Here is a 24,579-nt window from a genome sequence, read left to right on the forward strand (position 1 = left end):
CACCCCCTCCCAAAGAATAGCCACAGATAGCCTTGTCCTCCATGAATTGTTCTAATCCTCTTTTAAAGCCCTCTGGGTTGATGGCCATCACAGCCTCTTGTGGCTACTTTAGGCATGAGGGTACTTACAGAAAAAAGCATGTTCTTTTTATCCTGGTTGACAGCCCTGGGGTCAGGGACTGGATCTGTGTGTTTGATGACAGAAACAGATTCACCTGCGAAGGAAAAATGATGTTGAGCATAATTACAAGGATTTCAAACTTGAACAGAATGAGGAGAAAACAGAGACAGGGGGAGGGAGGGAGGAGGGAGAAACATGTATACCCCTCTTTGTTCCTAGGAGGAAAAGTGGGCTATAAATTTAATAAATACAATAAACATCTAACAAAAAGCACGGTAAGCAGTGATTCCTGCATTGCAGGGGTTTGGACAATTTTATGAATCTGACCAGCTGAGTCTCCTGTAGAAACATAGAATAACAATGAGGGTCATCTAAGTCCAACCTTCTGCAAGGCAGAAATCTTTTTGTCCAACGTGGGGCTCGAACCCACAACCCTGAGATTAAGAGACTCCTGCTCTACCAACTGAGCTAGCTAAAGGTAAAGGACCCCTGGACAGTTAAGTCCAGTCAAAGGCGACTATGGGCTTGTGGCGGTCATCTTGCTTTCAGGCCAAGAGAGCCGGCATTTGCCCACAGACAGCTTTCCGGGTTATGTGGTCAGCATGTCTAAACCGCTTCTGGCGAAACAGAACACCGTGGCGGAAACCAGAGCATATGGAAATGCCGTTTACCTTCCCGCCAGAGCGGTACCTATTTATCTACTTGCACTGATGTGCTTTCACACTGCTAGGTTGGCAGGAGCTGGGACAGAGCAACGGGAGCTCACCGCGACACACAGATTCGAACTGCCGACCTTCCGATCGGCAAGCCCAAGAGGCTCAGTGGTTTAGACCACAGTGCCACCCACATCCCTTCTGAGCTATCTGGGCTGGTCTCACTGCACCCAAAGTGAAAAAGATAAATCAGGGGAGGCAGGGTGCCTCAGCAGGCACCAAGGAAGGTTCTCAGGGTAGCATAGGACAAACACAGACACACACCAGTGAGAATGGACTGGTCTACTCGTAACGTCGTCGACTTGATCTCAATGATCCGGATATCGGCAGGCACCTTGTCACCAACTGTGAAAGGAAAAAGGACAAAAATATGGTTCACAAGCAGAAACTGTTTGCATCTGGTAACTGATTAAATAGGGGTGAAATGAGACTTCCCCTGTTCTGATTCCTTATTGTTTTGGTTAGCTGTGCCATGAATTCCAGTGTGGTGTAGTGGTTAGAGTGCTGGACTTGGGAGAGACCAGGGTTCAAATCCCCACTCAGCTCACTTGGGTGACCCTTGGGCCAGTCGCTCACTTTCAGCCTAACCTACATCACAGGGTTGTTGTGCAATAAAATGGGAGAACTATGCATGCCACCTTGAGCTCCCCTGGTGGAATACTGTATATATGTAATGAATCAATCAATCAATCAATCAATCAATCCAGGAATTCTCTTGGATTCCAGGTTCACTAAAGCCTTATTAGCGCATTGCCAGGATTCAGCCCTGCCTAGAGCTAAAACCTGGGGTCTCCTTGGAGGAAAAGCAGAGGGCGCAGGAGACCCTAGCAGCCCCAGCAGCCAGCACGGCCAATGACCAGGAACGATGGGAATTGGGGTCCAGCAAGTTGCTGCAACTCTAGATATGCAAAAAGGAACTGTGGATTGGTTAGGGAACAATTCTTCGCAGTTCATCACACAAAAAGGTAAGAAGCACAAGGCAAAAACAAACCTACACAAAGCAAGGAAGGTCATACCTGCCACCTCTACAATATCTCCTGGGACAATGTCGCGTGCTCGGATCCGTTGAACTCCGTTCCTATCTGCCCTGATCACCTTCCCCATTTCTGGTTCATATTCCTTCAAGGCTTCAATCGCACTCTCTGCATTCCTCTCCTGCAAAGATGGGCAGTTTTCACATTAATTGGGGAGGGGGCTAGAAATGGGCAGTCTCCTGCTCCCCCACAGTTAGCAGCTTTCCATAAGAACCTTAAAAAAAAATTGAGATCCGTCAATGAGTTGCTTCAGGTATCCATTCTCTTTGGGTGCCTATGCCCCACAAGGAGCAAGCCCAGTTCTGGTGGCCTTCTCTCCATTTGTTCATTTGGCTAGCCCACCCAAAGGTGCGTCTCTCAGACACCCAGTAGATCATTGTGGCCTGCAGGGGAGCTTCTCCTGCAAAGTCCATAGATCTCAGGAGCCCCACTCTTCAGGAACTCTGAACAGGGCCTTAAGGGTGGCTGCCCCTGTTCTGTGGAACAGCATTCCTGTCAACAGGCCCTCACTCTGCACCTTCTGGAAACAACTGAATACATTTCGTTCCAACAGCCTTCCCCAGCTGGAAAAGGATTCTTTACCACAAGTATCCCTTTGTTGGGGTTTTAGTCTTGCTTTAAAGGCATCCGCTTTTGCTTTTTCAAACCTTTCTTAATTATCTTATGCATAAACAGCCTTGAGGTGGTAGTTTAGAAGGCGATAAACAAATTATCTGTAATAATAACATTGTGCAACAGCAGGAGTCAGAATCATAGAATCGTAGATCTAGAAGGGACCCCCGGGGGTCTAATCCCCTGTAATGCAGGAATATTTTGCCCCTCGCAGGACTTGAACCCACAGCCCTGAGCTTACGGGTCTCATGCTCGACCGGCTGAGCTATGCGTGCCACGCCGGTTGCCCCACCCACTTTGGCCTCCACCCACACCTGCCACAGACATGTGGCCCTCAGGAGGTTGCGCCCGTGAGGGAATTCGGCCCCCAGCCTAGGAAAGGTTCCCCACATTGCATGATGGGAAACAAGATGGCCTCCCCCAAGTCACACTCCAAGGTGCCACCATACCTGCCACACTCCCACCACCGCATTGGCAAGGAGGATCATGATAATGACGATGGGTTCCACGAAAGCCGTCACTGTTTCTTCCCCTTCCTCAAACCAGGCCAGGATCTGCAGAGGGAAGAGAGAAGAGGAAGGAAGGGCCATCAGCTCAGTGGTTAGAGTATATTTATCTTATTTATTTGTTTTTTTCAAAAAAATTATTAATTTTCCGAATTTATAACAAAATATCAAGAAATATCAAACAAACAAACAAACAAACAAACATAGATCCTAACTGTAATAATTCCACTTTTGTTAACATTGTTAGGTGATTTCCTCAAACCCCCCTGGTTGAGTTTCCATGTATATCATCGTAGCAGTTTCCCAAAACTATTTTCACATAAAATTTACTTAGTCAATTAACATCTTTCTTTCTTTTCATTTTAACTTTAAACATATTATTCTATAACATCCCATATTTAAATCCTAGGCCCATCTAGTACTTGCAAGTAGTTCTATTAATTTAAATAGAACTACTTGCAAGTACTAGATGGGCCTAGGACTTAAATATCTTAGCATATTTAGCTAAATAGTCTTTAAATTTCTTCCATTCCTCCTGGTGCTCCTCCTCCTTCTGGTCGCGGACTCTTCCGGTCAGGTCGGCTAGCTCCCAAAAGTCCATCATCTTCATCTGCCATTCCTCCATTATTTATTTGCTGAATTTATACCCCAGGTTTTCTCTCCAAGGAGCTCAGGGGGGGGGGGTTACAGAGTTCTTCTTCTTCTCCCCCACCCAATTAATCCCCACAACCACCCTGTGGCTAGGGCTGAGAGGCAGTGATTGGCCCAGGCTCACAGCTTTTTGGCAATGCCTAAAATACTCCATGGCGTCCACTGACCATTGGGCAGGGCACTCTAAGCTTTGAATAGCTAATCTGAAAACTGGGCTAAAAAGTAGGTTATTTATTTAAGCGCTGGGTGCTTTTTGGCACACCAAATTCGGTGTATTTTTCCCAGCTGGAGGTACAGTGAGAACAGAACCCAAACCACTCAGAAACCCTTTCCAGCCTTGTATTCGATCGAAAGAGAGACAGTGGTCATCAAACAGAAATCTACTTAACTCTCTGTTACTAGTCATTTTGTGTGTGTTTTTTTTTAACTCCACTTTGGCTGAATTTTCCTCGGGAAGTATTCCTCAAGCAGCTGCGGAGCGTAATTCTCCCTTTTTTCTTCGAGCGGAAAAGCCAAGTCGAAAAGCAAAGAAACAGGCGCCTGTCGTGTTAATGCTACGCTTGCAGAAAGAGCAGACCGATTTGTGCAAGCGCCATTGAATTCCCACCGTGCTGTTCAGCTCTCTGTATTTTCATTTTTATCAGATTAAGTAATTGGCTGTTAATAAGGAAACAAAGTGTGTGAGGGGAGAGAGAGAGAGAGAGCAAGGCAACCCACCAGGACTTATAACTCTTTCATTCAAAATATTTTAATTCTGCAAACTGGCAGTAGGGGAAGTTAAAGGAAAAACTGGATATTGTAAAATTTCAGATTCGGTTTTTGAAGGTTGTTTAAAGCAAGCCACATCTCTGCTCGAATAGCACATGTCCCTGATGGTCTGCCCACTTTCTTGTGGTCCCTTGGAGTGCTAGTGGTGGAAGCATCAGTAAGAGGCAGTGTGGTATAGTGGTTAAAGCGTTGGACTAGGACCTGGGAGAGACCAGGGTTCAAATCCCCACTCAGACATGAAGCTCAATGGATGACCTTCAGCCCAGTCACTGCCTCTCCTGTCTAATCTACCTCACAGGGTTGCTGTGAGGATTAAATGAGGAGGAACGGAAGGACCCATGTATGCCAAAGGTGAGATATGAATGCCGTCAATAAACAATGTTGTCCATAATTATTACATTTACACATACAGGTGACTCCTCACTTACGCAGGGGTTACGTTCCCTTGCCTATACGCGAAAATCGTGGAAACACTGTCTAAACCTCTGGAAACCCTTGAGAAACCCTTGAAAAAAACAGACTGGCATGAATGGTGGCAAACGCCCCCACAATCACTCCCTCCAAACCTTTCTCAAACTCCAACTCTCCATAGCGCTCAAAGGTTCGTGGGATTTTACTTGCAAAGACTCTTGGGATCGCTAACCATTTCCCTGCTCTTTTTGCGCCATTTTCTTTACAGTTTTCCTGCTCTTTTAGGGCCGTTTTTGCCCTTTCTTGTGCCCTTTTGAAGTTTAAATCTATTTATTCGTTTCCTGGCGCTGTGCATATATGCGGTTGCACACAAGTTGAGTGTGTGTTGGTGGGGAATCGCCTGTACAGCAGCTTCTCTTAAAATTGGTTTATGGTGCTCCCCTTCATAGCAATCTCAGCTGGCCAGCGCCAGCAAAATGGGGGCGCTGGGGATCAAGGAGGAGGCACACCCACACGTCCAGGAGGATCCCAAGAGTGGCACGAATACCAAAAACAAAATCTGCAGTCACAGTGGCCCCAGAATGCAGTCTTGGACTCAGAGACTCACTGACTTGACATCAGGAAGAAGGATTATCTGGCAGCATACTTACGAAGGAAACGAAGGCAGCCAAGAGGAGGATCCGAACTAGGAGGTCTTCGAACTGCTCTAATATCAGCTCCAGGAGCGATTTTCCTAGGAAGAACAATGAAAAACAAAAGCCAGAATTATCTTCGGTCCTTCAACAATGCCCCACAAACCCATCTCTCCACCCCAATAATGTATGTGGGTTGTGTCCGATTTACTCCAGAGTAGACTCGCTGAAATGAATGGATGTGGCTTAGGCCCACTCATTTCAGTGGGTCTACTCTGAGCATGGCTAGCGTTTGGATACAACCCATAGACTGTAATGTCATATCCACCAGCCCCAGATTTACTTCTGAGTAGACATAATAATAATAATAATTTATTATTTGTACCCCGCCCATCTGGCTGGGTTTCCCCAGCCACTCTGGGCGGCTTCCATAGAAACAAAAAATACAGTAAAATATCACAGATTTAAAGCTTCCCTGAACAGGGCTGCCTTAAGATGTCTTCTAAATGTCAGGTAGTTATTTATCACTTTGACATCTGATGGGAGGGCGTTCCACAGGGCGGGCGCCACTACCGAGAAGGCCCTCTGCCTGGTTCCCTGTAGCTTTGCTTCTCGCAATGAGGGAACCGCCAGAAGGCCCTCGGCACAAAGTCTAACATTGTGCTTTTAAGGCTCTAGTCTGTGCCAATGTACCCACCTGGGACTGGAGAATATACCACTGAACTTGCCTGACTTAAGGTTCGTCTACATGAACAACAGATAAAGTGGCCGTACTATTCTTGTGTCGTACCACCAGAGTGCTGATGGAGGAGAAGAAAGACAAAATCTCTGGCACACAGAAATTTTGACTGCCTGGCTAGAATCCTCCCCCTTGACATGCTAGATTTCTATATGTGGTGGGTGCTTACATAGATGGTTTCTGGGGACATTTTACTGCTCCCACACAGTGCATTTTGGGATGGCCAATAGTCAGGGATGATGAGAGACAACAACATCTCAAGGGTGCCACATTGGAATGAGCTGTCTAAGCATGGAATAGATGCCTCATTTAGTCCTACCCCCTGCAATGCAGTAATCACAGCTCAAGAATCACCAAGCTCCCCTTCCTTCTCCTCTGGGCATCTCCTTCCTTCGCCAACCCACCCCACGTATAACAAAGCAGCTCTTCATGACCAAGCTGGATAACAGGAAGTCTGCGTACCTTCTTCAGCAGGGAGTTCTGCAGGTTTCCAGCGGAAAGCAGCCACGGACAGGAAAGAGTGGGAAAGAAAAAGGGCAGTCATTGATTTGCAAAAAAACCAAACACACAATCCAAATCTCTCATTGTTAGATGATACATTCAAATAAAGTAAAGGTAAAGGGACCCCTGACCATTAGGTCCTGTCGTGACCGACTCTGGGGTTGCGGCGCTCATCTCGCTTTATTGGCTGAGGGAGCCGGCGTACAGCTTCCGGGTCATGTGGCCAGCATGACTAAGCCACTTCTGGCGAACTAGAGCAGAGCACGGAAACGCCGTTTACCTTCCCGCCGGAGCGGTACCTATTTATCTACTTGCACTTTGATGTGCTTTCGAACTGCTAGGTTGGCAGGAGCAGGGACCGAGGCTCACCCCATCGCGGGGATTCGAACCACTGACCTTCTGATCTGCAAATCCTAGGCTCTGTGGTTTAACCCACAGCGCCACCCGCATCCCTCATACATTCACATAGTGTTTCCCAAACTTGAGTTTCCAGCTGTTTTTGGACTACAATTCCCATCATCCCTGGTCCTGCTAGCTAGGGATGATGGGAGTTGTAGTCCAAAAACAGCCGAAGACCCAAGTTTGGGAAACCATGCGCTAGGACACATCTGAGAAGTAGATGGCCTGGTGTTGGCCTGTGCACTTATGTCTTCAAAAATGTTGCATCCGTGTCTGGAGATGATATATTTTGAAGCATTTCTAAAGCACTCAACAGTTTCAAAATCTCCAGGTGTTGCTCACTATATGTTCAATATGAAAAGGAGTTGCTGAACTGCATCGAGACATGTACAAAGCTCTGAATAAAATCGACACTGACTGAATCTTTGCCATTTCAATGCTGTGCAAGTCTGGATGTTCTTGAAAAGTAGGTGGGTGCCTGTTCCTCCCCTGCCCAAAAAAACACCCCACATGCCACTTCATCGCTTCTCATTCCTCTTTCCCCCATTGAACACTTCCCCCAATTCCCCCAAAGATAATCCTCCCTCTCCCCAATGTTTTCCAGAGGGAGACTCACGGGGTGGCCTGTTTCCACAGCAACCACCGTCGTGACTCCTGCTAATGCATTTCGCAGTGCTAGATGGTGCTTCAGAACATTCAAAGCACCTCACACGCATTCTCTCTCCCCACAACCACTTTGTAAGGTAGGACCATAAGAATGTAAGAAGAGCCTGCAGGATCAGGCCCAGGGCCCATCCTGTTCTCACAGTGGCCAGTCAAATGCCTGCAGGGAACCCGAAAGCAGGACCTGAGCACAAGAGCAACTCTCTTGTGTTCATCACTGCTCTTGTGTTCATCACTGCTTCTGTCTCCTTAAAAGTCATCCAAGATGCTGACCATCGCTGAGGGAGGGAGGTTCCATAGTTGAACTATGCACTGCATGAATGATTTTCTTATACCCTCCATGTGTCCCTGTTTTCCAAGGACAGTCCTGGATTTACAGAAGCCATCCCAGCTTCCAATTTGATCCCAGAATGTCCCGCTTTCCCTTAGGACGTCCCTATTTTTATCAGAGAAATGTTGGAGGGTATGGAGTTATGTTACTCCCGAGCTAAGAAGACAACCCTTAGAAGATGTGTGAAGGCAGCCCTGTATAGGGGAGGTTTTTTAAATGTTTAATTGTGTTTTTATATATGTTGGAAGCCACCCAGAGCGGATGCGGCAACCCGGTCAGATGGGCAGGGTGTAACAACAACAACAGCAACAACAACACAAGCCAACAAAAACAGCACATCCCTATTTTCATCGGTGAAATGTTGGAGGGTATGCTTCCTTTTATCTGTCCTGAATCTTCCACCATTCAATTTCACTGGATGTCCACAAGCCCTAGTGTTATGAGAGGAAGAAAACCTTTTTTTCTAAACTAAAATGGGCAACCTTTTTGCACTGGAGAATTTTTCCACCCACTTGATAGTTTTTAGTTGCCAATTTCTGAACCTTTTCCTGAGTTTATAATATCATTTTTGAGGGGAGGAGACTAGAACTGCACACTGTTCCGTACCCTGGAACTTGGTATTTGTACATTCCACCTTGCCAACAAAGGTCCGTATAGTTAAAGCTATGGTTTTCCCAGTAGTGATGTATGGAAGTGAGAGCTGGACCATACAGAAGGCTGATCGCCGAAGAATTGATGCTTTTGAATTATGGTGCTGGAGGAGACTCTTGAGAGTCCCACGGACTGCAAGAAGATCAAACCTCTCCATTCTTAAGGAAATCAGCCCTGAGTGCTCACGGGAAGGACAGATCCTGAAGCTGAGGCTCCAATACTTTGGCCACCTCATGAGAAGAGAAGACTCCCTGGAAAAGACCCTGATGTTGGGAAAGATGGAGGGCACAAGGAGAAGGGTACGACAGAGGACGAGATGGTTGGACAGTGTTCTCGAAGCTACCAGCATGAGTTTGACCAAACTGCGGGAGGCAGTGGAAGACAGGAGTGCCTGGCGTGCTCTGGCCCATGGGGTCACGAAGAGTCGGACACGACTAAACGACTAAACAACAACAACATGCAACAGGGTTGGCTAATCTGTGGTCTCCAGATGCCACCGGATTACAACTCCTAACATTCCTGAAGATTGGTCAAGGTAGCTGGGGTTGGTGGAAGCTGGATTCTCATGACGCTCCCAGGGCCCCTGATTAGCCACACCTCTCAAAATGAATGTTCAGAGTGGAATTTTTGGCTATTTGCTTGATTCAGAGCTTCTCCAAATGGCGCATCACAGTCCTTGGTAGCTTAAATGACTCAAAAGCATGCATTTTGCTATGATAGCCAAATATCTAAAGGGCTTTCAGATGGAAGATGGAGCAAGCTTGTTTTCTCCTGCTCCAGAGGGTAGGACTCGAATTGTAGAGGTTGGACTAGATGACCCTCAGGGCCCCTTCCAACAATTCTATGATTCAGCAAGAAAATGCACATTTGTATCTGTCCACACACACACACACACACACACACACAGTATCTCAGACTGATGCAGTAGCAAACCAGCATGAAATTATAGGTTAAAAATTTGCCAAAATGAGTCGGAGTAGAAATGAACAAATGCGCCTGTCCCTGCCCATCCTCTTCAAACTATGCAGCAAATTTTTAATGCAAACAGCTGAATCATATTGGGGGAGGGGAGCCAATTCCTGGCATCCACCAAGCTGCTCATTTTTTACTCTTTTTTTACATGATTAGCATTCAGTGAATGAGTTCACAATTCATAGCAGGCTCCCGAATGACTCACTGCTGCAGACAACACCAAACCTCTTTCTGAAAAGAGGAAAGCCTGCGGAAGAGAGAGCGAGAGTGTCATCAGAGACAATTTGCAATTTCACTTTCGGTGGAAGAACGGAGCAACAATGAGCAAGGCAAGCCACACAGAAGACATTCACAGAGGCAAATATTTGCTGTCTCCAAGCAAAGGCTGTCTCTCTAATTACAGTGGTTGCTAACCCCTGGGCCTGATGTGGCCCACATGTTTGTCCCTAAACAAAATATACTTGCCCTCTGGTTTCGGCAATGACAAAAAGAAATGGAGGTAGGCACAACGATGGGGTGGCTTGGGAAAAACAAGAACGTCATTTTGGATCACAGCTGTCCATGGAGGCACAGGTCAATTCTGTGTCCAGCTCCATCTGGTACGCAGGCTGAAACCCTCCCTGCCCGCGGACTGTCTCGCCAGAGTGGTGCATGCTCTGGTCATCTCCCGCTTGGACTACTGCAATGCGCTTTACTTGGGGCTACCTTTGAAGGTGACCTGGAAACTACAACTCATCCAGAACGCGGCAGCTAGACTGGTGACTGGGAGTGGCCGCTGAGACCATTTAACACTGGTCCTGAAAGACCTACGTTGGCTCCCAGTACATTACCGAGCACAATTCAAAGTGTTGGTGCTGACCTTTAAAGCCCTAAACGGGCTCAGCCCAGTATACCTGAAGGAGCGTTACCACCCTCATCGTTCTGCCCGGACACTGAGGTCCAGCTCCGAGGGCCTTCTGGTGGTTTCCTCATTAGAAGTGAGGTTACAGGGAACCAGACAGAGGGCCTTCTCAGTGGTGGTGCTCACCCTGTGGAACGCCCTCCCATCAGATGTCAAGGAAATAAACAACTATCTGACTTTTAGAAGACATCTGAAGGCAGCCCTGTTTAGGGAAGTTTTTAATGTTTGATTGTGTTTTTAACATTCTGCTGGGAGCCGCCCAGAGTGGCTGGAGAAACCCAGCCAGATGGATGGGGTATTAATAATAATAATAATAATAATAATAATAATATACAAAAAGACTGCTGGATCAGGCCAATTGTAGAGTTAGAAGGAACCCCGAGGGTCAACTAAGTTGAACCCCCTGCAACAGAGGAATCATTTAGCCCAGGCATCCCCAATCTGCAGCCCTCCAGATATTTTGGCCTACAACTCCCATGATCCCTAGCTAACAGGACCAGTGGTCAGGGATGATGGGAACTGTAGTCCCAAACATCAGGAGGGCCAAAGGTTGGGGATGCCTGATTTAGTCCAACGTGGGGCTCCAACCCAAACTGTGTATCTGAAATTAAGGGTCTCATGCTCTACCAACTGCCAATGGGCTATCTTGTTCTCCATGACAGCCAGCAACATGCCTGTGGGAAACCCGGAATCAGGATTTGAACACAAGAGTCCTCTCTCCCGCTGCAGTTCCAGCATCTGGAATTCAGAAGCAGTGCTGCCTCCGACCGCGGAGGCAAAGCATTTTCATTTGCAGCAACAGACCTGCATGACCCCCCCCTTACTGCAAAACGTTTGCATGTTGACGAATTGAAATATCTGCTAACACGATTCAAATCAGAGACATACCGTATTTTTTGCTCTATAAGACTCACTTTTTCCCTCCTAAAAAGTAAGGGGAAATGTGTGTGCGTCTTATGGAGCGAATGCAGGCTGCGCAGCTATCCCAGAAGCCAGAACAGCAAGAGGGATTGCTGCTTTCACTGCACAGTGATCCCTCTTGTTGTTCTGGCTTCTGAGATTCAGAATTTTTTTTTTCTTGTTTTCCTCCTCCCAAAACTAGGTGTGTCTTGTGGTCTGGTGCATCTTATAGAGCGAAAAATACGGTAATTTATTCCCCGATGGCTGGAAATGTTTCAGATCGAGAAAAGGCAGCAACCATTTGTCCAATCGATACACGACCACCGACACACGGGTTCTTTGTTGCACTAAAAATGTTACAGTAATAATTCTTTTCTAAATACAAATATTTCGCCTTCCTCAGTGTCGTTTGGGAAAGGCTACTTCAACACGGAAGGAACGTGGGGGAAATCGGCTGCAGGCACACACAGGTTAAGTTTCTCTAAGATTAATTGGGTCTGGGAGTCACTTAGGCAACTGGAACTCCAACTGCAGCTGGTGTTTGACTAGCGCTGACATTTCAGCCTCCGCCAAGTCAAACAAACGTCCTTTTGCAATGGGAAGACCTCATCCCGGCATCCCTCACAAGCAAATGCGTGACAGGCAGGTGATGGAGAGGATAAACATGGGCAGGGATATTTGCATTTCGTACCTGCAAAGACAGCCTGCCCAATTGCACCGGTGCAACCTGCCTAAATCAGACCGGATATATACATTTGCATCTTGCAGGAGTCATTCTGCTCCTGTTAGCTGTAAGGAGGGGGAAAACATAAAGGCAAAACACCCTGGACACAGGAAATTCTCCTAAACCCTTTCCCCCCCACCCACTACTGCTCTGTGGTGCAGATTTCTCCTGGCCAGACTTTGCAGTCATAGGGACTAGAAGCTTGAGGATTGTTAAGTTCTTTCTTTAATGAAAGAAACAGACATATCGTGGCATGGTCAGTACGGGCCTAGGGACCATCTCTGATGCAAAGCAGTGAATGGGGGTGAGTTGTAGATAAGGAGTGCTTCATTGCACTTCCTTCGAAGGAAGACGAACAAGTTAACACCCATTGCCATACGCTTTGTAGCAGCAGGTTTTTGCTGCTTTTGGTGAACTAATCGACTTTCTGCTGATTCTGATGGAGGCCAACGTGTCTCCTCACCTCAAAAACTAATGTGCTTGGCCTTCAGATTTTGCACTTCTCCAAATGTTGCAAAGGAAAAAGTACCATACAGTGGTACCTCGGGTTACATATGCTTCAGGTTACATACGCTTCAAGTTATAGACTCCGCTAATCCAGAAATATTACCTCAGGTTAAGAACTTTGCTTCAGGATGAGAACAGAAATCATGCTCTGACGGCACGGCAGCAGCAGGAGGCCCCATTAGCTAAAGTGGTGCTTCAGGTTAAGAACAGTTTCAGGTTAAGAACGGACCTCCGGAACAAATTAAGTACTTAACCTAAGTGTCAGGGAACTGCCATCGGAAGGAAGGGAAGTGAAAGGGCTCACACAGGTTGGGAGAGACTCAGCAGCTGAAGAGGGAACCAGTAGGGGGAGAGGAGCTGAGCTGAGGGAAAGGGAGCTGGAGGGATGGCTCAGAGACACTTCCAGCGAAAACAGTGGGGAGGTTTCAGGACCTCCTGTAGGGACACCCACTCCTCGCCGGAAACTGTCACGCAGAGAGTCCAGAAGACGTGTTTCCGTTAAGGAGCTTTTATGTTGGAAGCGATTCCGAAAGCAACCACTGTCGGAATCTGCCAGCGACTGACGGAGCCATGTTTAAGGGGCTCCGTTACAGACAGAGGTTTGCAAACTTGACCAAACTCTGAGGGACTAGGATTTTACACACAAGCAGCTCATCGTCCCATCACAGCATTCCGACAGTCTTCGTGAGCAGCTTGTGCAGGAGAAGGCATCATGAGCAACCCAGCCGGAACCGGAGAAGCAGGAGCTGGAGCGGGTCCAAGCCTGGAAGAAAGGTACCGGGTGTTGGAGGTCCAGCTAGCGCTGCAGACGGCGAGGCTTGAGGAGAGGAGGGCTCAGGATGCAGACAAAAAGGGGAAAGACACCCAGCTCGTCAGAAAGGTACCAGGATTGGTGCAGAAGTTTGGGGGGGAGCCCAAAGACTATCATGGCTTTCGGACAGAGATGCAATATGCCCTCAATCTGCAGTTTGATGAATTCCCTGACGAGGAATCACGAGTGGCTTTCGTGATTGGGCATCTTGAAAAGGGGGCGAGAGACTGGGTTAGACCCCTGATGGCAGCGAATAGTGACGTTCTAAAGGACACGATGAAGTTCTTTCGCGCCATGGATCTGATGTTTTCCAGCGATATTGAACAGGGAGTGGTCCGCAGACAGTTAATGGCTTGCAAACAGGGGAGCCGATCTGTCCGTGAGTACTGGACTGAGTTCACCATGTTGATCCATAAATTGGGGTGGGATCTATCGGCGGAACCCATTCAAATGCTCTTTGAAGAAGGGCTTTCTTCGGCTGTGAAAGACGAACTTTCCCGGGCGCCCAGGGCGGAGTCTATGGACCAGCTGACCAAATCAGCGCTGACCATAGGAGCGCGCCAGGAGGCGAGAGCATTGGAGAGGCGGGAAGGGAAGGGGGAACGTTGGAAGGAGTTCCGCATTCCAGACATTCCAGAGCCAACTTTCCCGCCGGCAGAGCCGATGGAAATCGGAACAGCGCGCGCGCGCGCAGTTTCAAAGCCCAGTGAGGGGGGAAAGAAGGAGGGAAAAGGCGCCCGGAAATGCTATCTCTGCCAACAGCCAGGTCACTTTGCCAGAGTCTGCCCCCAGAGGAAGGAATGGCAAGGGATGGTAGGAGCTGTGGAGGGAAGAGAGGAAGAAATACCGAAGCAAGTAAAAGCCAACGCCTGGCTGCCACCGTCGGGGCACAGCAGCCAGGCCAAAGAGCAGTGAAAGTGCCCACGCCAGAACCTCCTAAACCCGCCCTAGTGATAGAAGTGGCGCTAGAGCTGCCAAACGGACACCCTCTAAAGATAAAGGCGCTGTTGGACTCAGGCAGCTCCTGCAATTTCATGAGCAAAGAGTTTGCAGCTGAACACCAGATACAGACGATCCCTTTAAGCAACCCCCTGCAGGTGACCACGATCGATGGCAGGGAGCTGTTGGGAGGAGAAGTCAGCTTGCAGACCGTCCCAATGATAATGAAGGTGGCAAGGCACACCGAACTGATAGCGTTTAATGTGGCCACCTTGGGAGGAGCTCCCATTATATTGGGGATGAGCTGGCTAGCGTTACATGATCCGCTGGTGGGCTGGCATCAGAGAGTGGTTTCTTTTGGTTCAGCACATTGCTTAGAACACTGCAAAGAGGGAAAGGGTTTGGCAGGGGCCCAAGCCACCCTAGCAGGGACTGAAGTAACGGAGAACGTGAAGGTACCACGACAATACGCAGATCTCCGCGACGTCTTCAGCGAAAGGGAAGCTGACCAACTACCCCCGCATAGACCCTTTGACTGTCAGATCAATTTACTCCCTGGGGCACAGCTCCCTGTAGGCAAGCTGTACGCCATGTCAGACAGAGAGATGCAGGAGCTAAGAGAGTTCATTGACAAGAACCTGAAGAGAGGGTTCATCAGAGAGTCCAGGGCGGTGGGGGGCAGCCCAGTGTTTTTTGTGGATAAAAAAAAACACGAACAAGCCGAGGCTTGTGTGTGACTTCAGGGCCTTAAATGCAGTGTCAGAACCAGTGGCTTTCCCTATGCCCAGGATTGACGACATTTTGACAAGGGTCAGGAAGGGAAAGATTTTTACTAAACTGGACCTAAGGGGGGCGTACAACCTGATACGAATAAGGAAGGGGGATGAATGGAAAACCACCATGTTCACCCCTTTGGGGGCATTTGAATATTTAGTTATGCCCTTCGGCCTACAAGGAGGCTCCGCGTGCTTTCAATCGTTTATGAACCACGTCCTGGGGCCTTTGCTTTACAAGAATTGTGTGGCCTTCTTAGACGACGTGTTGGTGTATTCTGAGAATGAGGAGCAGCATGTGAGAGACGTCAGAGAAGTGTTGAGCAGGCTGCAAGCCAACCAGCTGTGGGTGAAACTGGAGAAGTGTCAGTTTCATACCAAGGAGGTGGAATTCCTGGGGTATCGCCTGTCAGACAAGGGATTGGCCATGGATCCCGGCAAGGTCCAGGCGGTGCTGGAATGGAAAACACCCAAAACAAGGAAGGATGTGCAGAGGTTCCTAGGATTTGGGAACTTCTATCGTAAGTTCATCCGAAACTTTGCCCACCTGACGGCGCCCATTACGGACTGTCTCAGCAGTAAGAAGAAGTTCGTTTGGACTGAGGAGGCGGAGCGAGCATTTGAGGAACTAAAAAGGGCCTTCGCCTCGGAACAACAACTCCTGCATGTGGATTTACAAAAACCGATGAGAGTGGAAACTGACGCATCAGACAGAGCTATTGGGGCGGTGCTTCTGCAGCCAGGGAAGGAGGAGTCAGAGTGGAGACCGTGTGCCTTTTTTTCGCGAAAGCTGAACAAATCCGAGAGGAACTACACGGTGTATGACCGAGAACTACTAGCCATTCATGAGGCGTTCCGGAGATGGAGGCACCTGCTAATTGGCGCACAACATAAGGTGCAAGTGTGCACTGACCACAAGAACCTAGAGTATTGGAGGACGGCACGAGTGCTCAACCAACGGCAAGTGAGATGGGCCCAGGAGTTCTCCAAATTTAACTTTGAGATTTGTTACGTGCCAGGCCCAGAGAACATTAGGGCGGACGCTCTCTCACGCAAACCTGAATATTTGGAGGGGGAGGGAGCACCCGAAGAGAGACATGTCATTCCAGAGGACCGCTGGGTGTGTGGGGCGGCATTGGTGGGGCAAAGAGAACTGGTAGAGGAAACAGAGAATGATGAATACGCCCAGAATAAGCTCAGAGGTCTTAGGGGTGAGGGAGAGGAACCAGGGGGTTTCGAGGAAAGAAATGGAGCTTTGTATTACAAAGGGGCACTGTATATCCCTGAAGGAGACTTAAGGGGGAGGGTACTCAAGCAGTTGCACGACAGCCCCACGGCGGGGCATTTTGGACAACACAAAACCATGTGGTTGGTCACCAGGGAATTTTGGTGGCCTAAGGTGAGGGAAGATGTACGGGAGTATGTAAGAGGGTGTGAGCAATGCCAGCGAGCCAAAGGGGAGAGGCGGGCACCGGCGGGGCTATTAGAACCCTTACCAACCCCAGAACGACCTTGGGAGGCAGTGTCGATAGATTTTATGACTGATCTGCCGAAGTCCAAGGGGAAAACAGCCATCATGGTGGTGGTAGACCTACTAACAAAGATGTGCCACTTTGTAGCCTGCTCGCATGCAGTCACGGCGGAAGAGACAGCGAAGTTATTTGTAGAACACATTTTTAGGTTGCACGGGGTGCCATTGAGGGTGGTCTCAGACCGAGGAAAACAATTTACTTCCAGGTTCTGGAGGAAGCTCATGAGCTTACTGCAGGTGGAGGTCAACTTTTCGACTGCCCGGCACCCTGAAACCAACGGGCAGGCGGAAAGAGCAAACGGGGTCCTTCAGCAATACCTGAGGTGTTATGTCAATGACAGAGAGAATGACTGGGTAGAAAAGTTGGCGCTGGCGGAATTTGCCTACAACAATGCCGAGAATGTGTCCACAGGGATGAGCCCCTTCTTGGCTAATTATGGGTGTCATCCCAGGGCTTTCCCAGGGGGAGAAGGGGAGAGATGGGGTGTCCCGGCAGCCGAGCATTTTGTAGAAGAAATGGAAGCAATCCATCGTCAGCTCCAACTCAACTTAGAAAGGGCGAAGGAAGAATACAAGAGGCAGGCAGACAAGAACCGAAGGGAAGGTGAAACCATAAGGGTGGGAGATAGGGTGTGGCTGTCAACCCAAGGGTTGCCGTTCAAAGGAGGTTGTAAGAAATTAAGACCCAGGAGATTGGGTCCCTTTGAGGTCATTCAACAGGTCAACCCAGTGGCTTTCAGGCTCCGGTTACCCAACCACATGAAACTGCACCCAGTATTTCACAGGTCGTTACTGTCACCGTATGAGGGGGGACGAGAAGGGATGGCCACTCGGGGACCGGTCATAGAAGAAAGGGAATGCAGCAGCCATGTGGCAGAAATCCTCGACGCCAGATGGAAGGGGGATCAGGTGGAGTATTTGGTAGCGTGGGAAGGAGAACCGGAGTCAGAAAACACTTGGGTAATGGCAGAAGATATCAATGACGAGGTATTGATAGAAACGTTCCATCAAAGGTTCCCAAGGAAACCTCAGCCTGTGGAGAGGTTCCGGAGGGAATACTTTGGGACCACCGATGAGGAGGAGGAGTTGGAAGGATTCTCGGAATCGGAAGGGGAAGGGGAGATGGACTCTGAGGAGGAGGAGTACTTCGAGACCAGGAACCGCAACAGGTGGAGAGAAGTGTTCGGGACATCGGAAGATGAAGGAAGTTCATTCCGGGGTTTTGCCTCCTCACCGCCCGTAGAGGAGGGGGCGAGAGGGGATGAAGGGGGCCCTGGAGGGGAGGTGGATGTCAGGGAACTGCCATCGGAAGGAAGGGAAGTGAAAGGGCTCACACAGGTTGGGAGAGACTCAGCAGCTGAAGAGGGAACCAGTAGGGGGAGAGGAGCTGAGCTGAGGGAAAGGGAGCTGGAGGGATGGCTCAGAGACACTTCCAGCGAAAACAGTGGGGAGGTTTCAGGACCTCCTGTAGGGACACCCACTCCTCGCCGGAAACTGTCACGCAGAGAGTCCAGAAGACGTGTTTCCGTTAAGGAGCTTTTATGTTGGAAGCGATTCCGAAAGCAACCACTGTCGGAATCTGCCAGCGACTGACGGAGCCATGTTTAAGGGGCTCCGTTACAGACAGAGGTTTGCAAACTTGACCAAACTCTGAGGGACTAGGATTTTACACACAAGCAGCTCATCGTCCCATCACACTAAGGTACCACTGTAATGCAATAGAATGCTTCTTTTAAGGTAAAAGATTCAGCATTGCACACGATAAAATAAAATACGATACCAAAAATGCAAATTTCAATGCGGAATTTGTTACTAGAAACGGCATTCTTAAGGCAAAAATTGATCAGACTTAAGAAACTGACACAGAGTAGAAATATGCATAGACAGGGTACCAGGAAAGCTGTTTCAGCCCAAGGGATGTTTTTCCTTCTAGACAACATTCAGGGAGCCACATTGGTGGGAGGCGCCAGAGGCAAAAGTAGGAGGGGGTAGGAGAGCAACTTTTGCTTTTGCGCAGTAGGCGCATACTCACTCAGATACATTTATTTATTGCACTTCTACCCAAGGAGCTCAAGGTGGCACACATAGTTCTCCTCCTCACAACAACCCTGTGAGGTAGATTTGGCTGAGAGTGAGTGACTGGCCCAAGATCGTCTAGTGAGCTTCATGGCTGAATGGGGATTCGAACCCTGGTCCACTGAATCAGAGGCCAACGCTCTAACCACCACACCACCACCACCGGCTCTCTCTTGCTTGTCTCTTCCAGGCAAGCAAGAGACAGGCCGACTGCCTCCTCCCGCCCATTCACAGATCCCTCCCTACACGCCGCAAATCAAATCATAGCAGGGTTAAATTGCTAAGGACAAGGAAGAGAAAATAACAGCCCTTCCCAAGCGACACCATTTTGGGGAGGTTGCCCCTGGATGAGTATCTCTGAAAAATGAATTGTTCTTTTCACTAGCTAAACCCCAGCCCAAACATATTAATGGGAGAGAAACCACGTCACAAAAGGAGACTGCCGTGTGTCAACCGCAGCTGACAGCTTAACACAACATGTCAGCCTGACGACTTCTCCCTCAGTTCTCTGCTCCCCGTTCCCTTTGAGGGAACTTATGGATTAAAAGTGATAATGGCAACAATACACAGACTGTTTTAATGTCGATATTTGCAGGAACGAACGCAAGCCGTCCTGGGTTCGGGCTTTATCAACATCTTGTGGAAGAGGGAGGAGCGATTCCCTATGAGGAACGGTTGCAGCATTTGGGACTTTCCGGTTTAGAGAAAAGGTGAATAAAGAAGTGACATGACAGAAGGTTCTAGAACTATACAGGGCATGGAGAAAGGGGATAGAGGAAAGGTTTTCTCCTCCTCACGCAACACTACAACTTGTGGACATCCAACGAAGATAACGTTGGAGGGATAAAAGAAAGGGTCAAATTCATTGGGATGGCCCCAATTTATTGGATTATGACAAAGGCAGAGAAACTGACGACAAGAAGATCCTCCCCAATGAGGCTTACCTGGCATCTACATTAAGATCCATTTGGCATCAGATGAAAACCTGTCTGTTCTCCCCTGGCCTTCTCAAACTACATTTTTATGTATTTTTTTGTACTTGGAGCAGATTTGTTTCTGCAGGGCTTTGAATGCTCTCGTCGCTGTTTGTTTTTGCGGCAGGAAAGTCAACTTTTTTAAAGGTTTAATCAATCTTTTTATTGTGGATTAAAACAAACTTTTCCATGAATGTTTTCATTGTGCATTGTTTAAGCCTCACAAAAGGACACTGTTGATTTGGTGGCCCTCCAATGTTCCAAAGCAGGGATTGGTCACCTTTGGACCTCTGGATGTTGTAGCTGGCGCTCCTTGGAACTGGTAGGGCGGAAGGCAGGGAAGTTAACAGTAGGTGGCACCAGAGGCAATGACAGGCAGAGCCAGCTCACTCCAGCTTTGTCCCCATCTGTAAGGAGGTAAAGGGACCCCTGAACATTAGGTCCAGTCGTGGATGACTCTGGGGTTGCGGCGCTCATCTCGCTTTACTGGCCGACGGAGCCGGCGTACAGCTTCCGGATCATGTGGCCAGCAAGACTAAGCCGCTTCTGGCGAACCAGAGCAGCGCATGGAAACGCTGTTTACCTTCTAGCCACAGTGGTACCTATTTATCTACTTGCACTTTGACGTGCTTTCGAACTGCTACGTTGGCAGGAGCAGGGACCGAGCAACGGGAGCTCACCTCGTTGCGGGGATTCGAACCCCCAACCTTCTGATCGGCAAGTCCTAGGCTCTGTGGTTTAGACCATAGCACCACCCACGTCCCTTTTCTGTAAGGAGGAGCCTGCAGTAAATCACACCATGCAAGTTGTAGTTAACTCTTTGTTGGCAAAAACATGATCTGCACAGAATTACCATGCCCAATTAGCACATCAACTTATCTCTGTTCTTCTCTTTTCATTTGTTTGCACGTTCTCAGAGACTGGGGGAATGGGGAGGGGGAGGAGCTGGTCTCAGCAGAAGGGGGAGACTCCCTGGCCTCCTCAGCCACCTTTTGACCCCCTTCCTCTCCAGCCTCTGCTTCAGCCTCAGAGTCTGAACTGCACTCTGCCACAGACTCTTCCTGCTCACTAAACCTTGTTGTCCCTCCAGCCTCTGACTCCTCTTCCGCTCCATCTTCTCCCTGATGCAACACCTGCGATCTGGCTTTTTTTTGTAAAAATAAATAAATGGAGATGCTGGTGATTAAAATTTTCTACAAAAAAATGGGCACTCTACTGCTGAGATATGAAAGAGCCTTCACATAATCTCGCCTTAGGGTTGAGGACTTGCTATTAGCTACAGCAGCAGCACATCTTTTCTCTTTCCCCCTCCTAAGGTTTGAATACCTCTCCTAATATACATATTTTCCTAAGGATGTCGTCACGCTGCAGTTCGCACCATCTCCCAACAGGTGGCGACATGAACTGCAACACGATGGCAAACTTGGCTTTCGGAGCTGCTGAGTCATTGCAACAGTGTTGTGGGGGTTGGGGAGAGGGGACCAGAGGTGGAGGTGGGCAGCTGAGGATGTTGGGCGATCAGCCAGGTCAGGGCTGGCAGGTGGCCCAGGGCAGCCAGCAGAGATTTGGAAAGGTCTTTGTGGAGAGGGAAGGGGTGGCATTTGTGAGAGAAGTGGTTGGGGGTTCAGCCCACTAGTATAATGCAGGCATCTCCCCACTTGCACCCAGATGCCGAAAAATAATTAAATAAACCGATTTTAAATGGCGAAAAGGCACGAAAAGGGCAAAAGCAGTCCAAAAAAGAGCAGGGAAATGGCTAGTGATCCCAGAAGCCTTTGCAACTTCAATCCCAGGAGCCTTTGAGACCTGTGGTGAGTTGGGAGTTTTGAGAAAGAAGGGTTTATACAGGTTTTTCAGATGGTGTTCCCCACTGTACCCGATTTCACCCGGGAACGTAACCCCCACATAAGTTGGGAGATGCCCGTATGTATTTGCTGCAACAAAGCTATTGCGTTGGCAGCCTGGTCGGCGCTTGCACAGCCTCCCACAATGCCCCAGGGCTGGTGGCTTTCCAGGGCATTGTGGGGGTGCGGGGACGACGACTGCCACAAGAACAAAAAGGATGCGAGAATATCTGGAGGAAATTCATCAAAGGCATCTGTTTTGGAGGGTAGGCGGGGGAGAAAAATAAAAACTTGGCAGCCGAGAAAAAGGCTGATGGACTAGATGGGCCTTTGGCCTTTCGTAGAATGTGAAGAAGCTCAAAGACTTTTAAACCACCAGCTCCTGACGTGCTACAGCTTTCAGGAAATCCTGGACCTTATTTGCCAGCTCACACCCAGCTGCACAGTGTTTACTTTTTTTTTGCTTACCCACCCTCCTCTTTTTCTGTTGCATTTGCAATTTTGCAGGCTCCACCCATGAACAAGAGACAACAGCTAGCCCTGTGTGAACTCTCTCGGCTTCCTAGCCGAATAAACGGCACGCCTAAACTGGGCTGGGATATCCCTTTCTGCCACAAATCCAGGGAACCCCTTTTGCAGCCAGGCTGGCCCAATCAGGTTCCAAGAGGGAAAGCAAAGCACAATACCATTTCCCCTCAGCCCATGTCACAACAGACAAAAAGGCCAAGATCAGCCCAGGAGATTTCTGCCGCCACTGGTGCTAAAAACGGCAGCCAGCTTCAGGTCTCTTTCTCTTTTTTCCCCTTTCCCGCAAAGGCAGGATTCAAACAGAACCCTCAAGGAGCTGTCTGCCCCCCGCAAGTTTCCAACGCATCTCGCTTTCCTCACACTTGCGAGAGGTCCCCAAAGGTGCACATTAGAAGGTCGCATTCTGACCCCCTGTGACAGATTCACGAAGTCTAAAACGGAGGTGGTTTTGTCCAATGGTTGTCAAAGCAAAACAGAGCAGAGTGAGTTTCCAGAGAAATCCCCAAGGTGCTTTAAAAAGAAAAGGGGGGGGGACGTATTTGAATTTTGAAAGAGACCCAACGGTTCTGAGGGCAAACAAAGGAAGCCAACCCAATGTAATACAGTGGTTACATATGCTTCAGGTTACAGATTCTGCTAACCCAGAAATAGTGCTCCAGGTTAAGAACTTTACCTCAGGATGAGAACAGAAATCGTGCTCTGGCGGCACGGCAGCAGCAGGAGGCCCCATTAGCTAAAGTGGTGCTTCAGGTTAAGAACAGTTTCAGGTTAAGTACGGACCTCTGGAACGAATTAAGTACTTAACCTGAGGTACCACTGTAAATTCAAGCAGGAGCTGAGCGCTTTTTGCTTATTTTCTCAGTACAGCACACTTCCTGTGTGGCTCTATTTATGTTCTTATTTATTCTGCACCCCTCTTTTGTTTTTGCCACCACGGCCCAAACTGGTGGGAGCTCGGGAGCAGGGGCCAAAAAGGGGACACATTATCTGTCCCCCCTGCTTTGCAGGCTCAGGGATGCTAGCTAAAAGGACCCAGAAGGCAGGCTAACAAATGTTGCAACGTTAAGCCAGCAGCAAAATCTTACGGTTGGGGAAACTGCAGCGAACCCTCCCAAAAGTTACTCACAGGAAACCACAGCAGCATTTCCCGCGATATCAGGCCTGGCGCTTTTCAAACAGAGGTTTCCCTTAAGAGGTATTTTCTACCTCCACCCTCCACAACACACACACACACACACACACACACACACACAAAGTCCACACACAAACTGGACTTTTGTTTAAAGCCTGGCAAGGAAAAGTAAAACAAGGGTTGTCCCAGGAAGGTTTCCGCCGAAGCCGATAAAGTTATGACTTGCTTCTACCTCCCTGCCCCCTTGCCCCCACCTGTGTTGATCGTGATAAGATCTCTCTTAAGACTCCGTTCTCAAGCAGCTTGTTTTTTGCAAAGGGATGCCAAGAAAACTAAAACCCCTGAGCTCCTTAGTGGAGTGAGTCTGAGCTCTGGGATAGCTATGAAGTTTCCAGTAAGGGAAATAAGTATAAAAAGATTTCACACACACACACACACACACACACACGATTGCATGCAAGTCACCAGTTTACCAGCAAGATCGGCTTAGTCCAGGAATGGGCAAATCTGTCTTTTTTTATGACCCATGGCATCTCGGCATGTTTCGACCCATCATTCTCTTCCATTTCTACACTAACCAGCATTTTTTTCTTTTAATCCTCTCATAATATGTAATTCCATACATATCTAAATGCAGATATTCTGCCCAAATACTTCCTCATGCAATATTTAAGACAGCTAGTCCAACTCCCACAATTGCAGGAATCACAGCTAAAGAATCTTTGACAGATGACCCACCTAACCTCTGTTTGAACCCCCCTCCCCAATGAAGGAGAGTCCACCACCTTGCAAGGTCATAGGTTCCGCTGTCAAACAGCTCTGACGTAAGGAAGTTCTTCCTAATGCTTAGTCTGAATCCCCATTCTTGCCATTGAATGAATTGATTCGGGAGCTACACTCTGGAGCATCAGAAAACAAGCTTGCTCCATCTTCCATGTGAAAGCCCTTCAGATACTTGAAGGCGGCTCTCATATCATCTCTCAGTCTTCTCTCCTCTAGGGCTGAACATGAACATCCTCAGTTCCCTCAGCCGTTCCTCCTAAGGCTTGGTTTCCAGACCTTTTTTTATTATCTTGGTCCACCCTGTCTCCTCACCTTCCAGCTTGTCAATACAGTGGTACCTTGGATTATAGACGATTCAGGTTACAGACTCCACCAACCCAGAAATAGTACCCTGGGTTAAGAACTTTGCTTCAGGATGAGAACAGAAATCACGCAGCAGTGGCATGGCCCCAT

At 48.5% G+C, this 24,579-nt stretch overlaps 1 protein-coding gene across 2 annotated transcripts in view; it reads right to left on the reverse strand.

The window, feature by feature from the left end:
* Nucleotides 1-24,579, reverse strand: part of LOC308463957 (sarcoplasmic/endoplasmic reticulum calcium ATPase 3) — a 93,374-nt gene that overhangs the window by 42,583 nt on the left and 26,212 nt on the right. For both annotated transcript variants that reach the window (XM_080982856.1, XM_080982857.1), the window contains exons 2-7: nucleotides 6,649-6,666; nucleotides 5,466-5,548; nucleotides 2,929-3,033; nucleotides 1,850-1,988; nucleotides 1,098-1,178; nucleotides 129-214 (exon numbers count right to left, since the gene is read on the reverse strand). In XM_080982856.1, coding sequence (XP_080838982.1) covers nucleotides 129-214; nucleotides 1,098-1,178; nucleotides 1,850-1,988; nucleotides 2,929-3,033; nucleotides 5,466-5,548; nucleotides 6,649-6,666 — 512 coding nt within the window. The remainder of the gene's footprint in view (nucleotides 1-128; nucleotides 215-1,097; nucleotides 1,179-1,849; nucleotides 1,989-2,928; nucleotides 3,034-5,465; nucleotides 5,549-6,648; nucleotides 6,667-24,579) is intronic.

Source organism: Podarcis pityusensis, assembly GCF_964106645.2.
Source record: "Podarcis pityusensis genome assembly, chromosome: 15".
NCBI lineage: Eukaryota > Metazoa > Chordata > Lepidosauria > Squamata > Lacertidae > Podarcis > Podarcis pityusensis.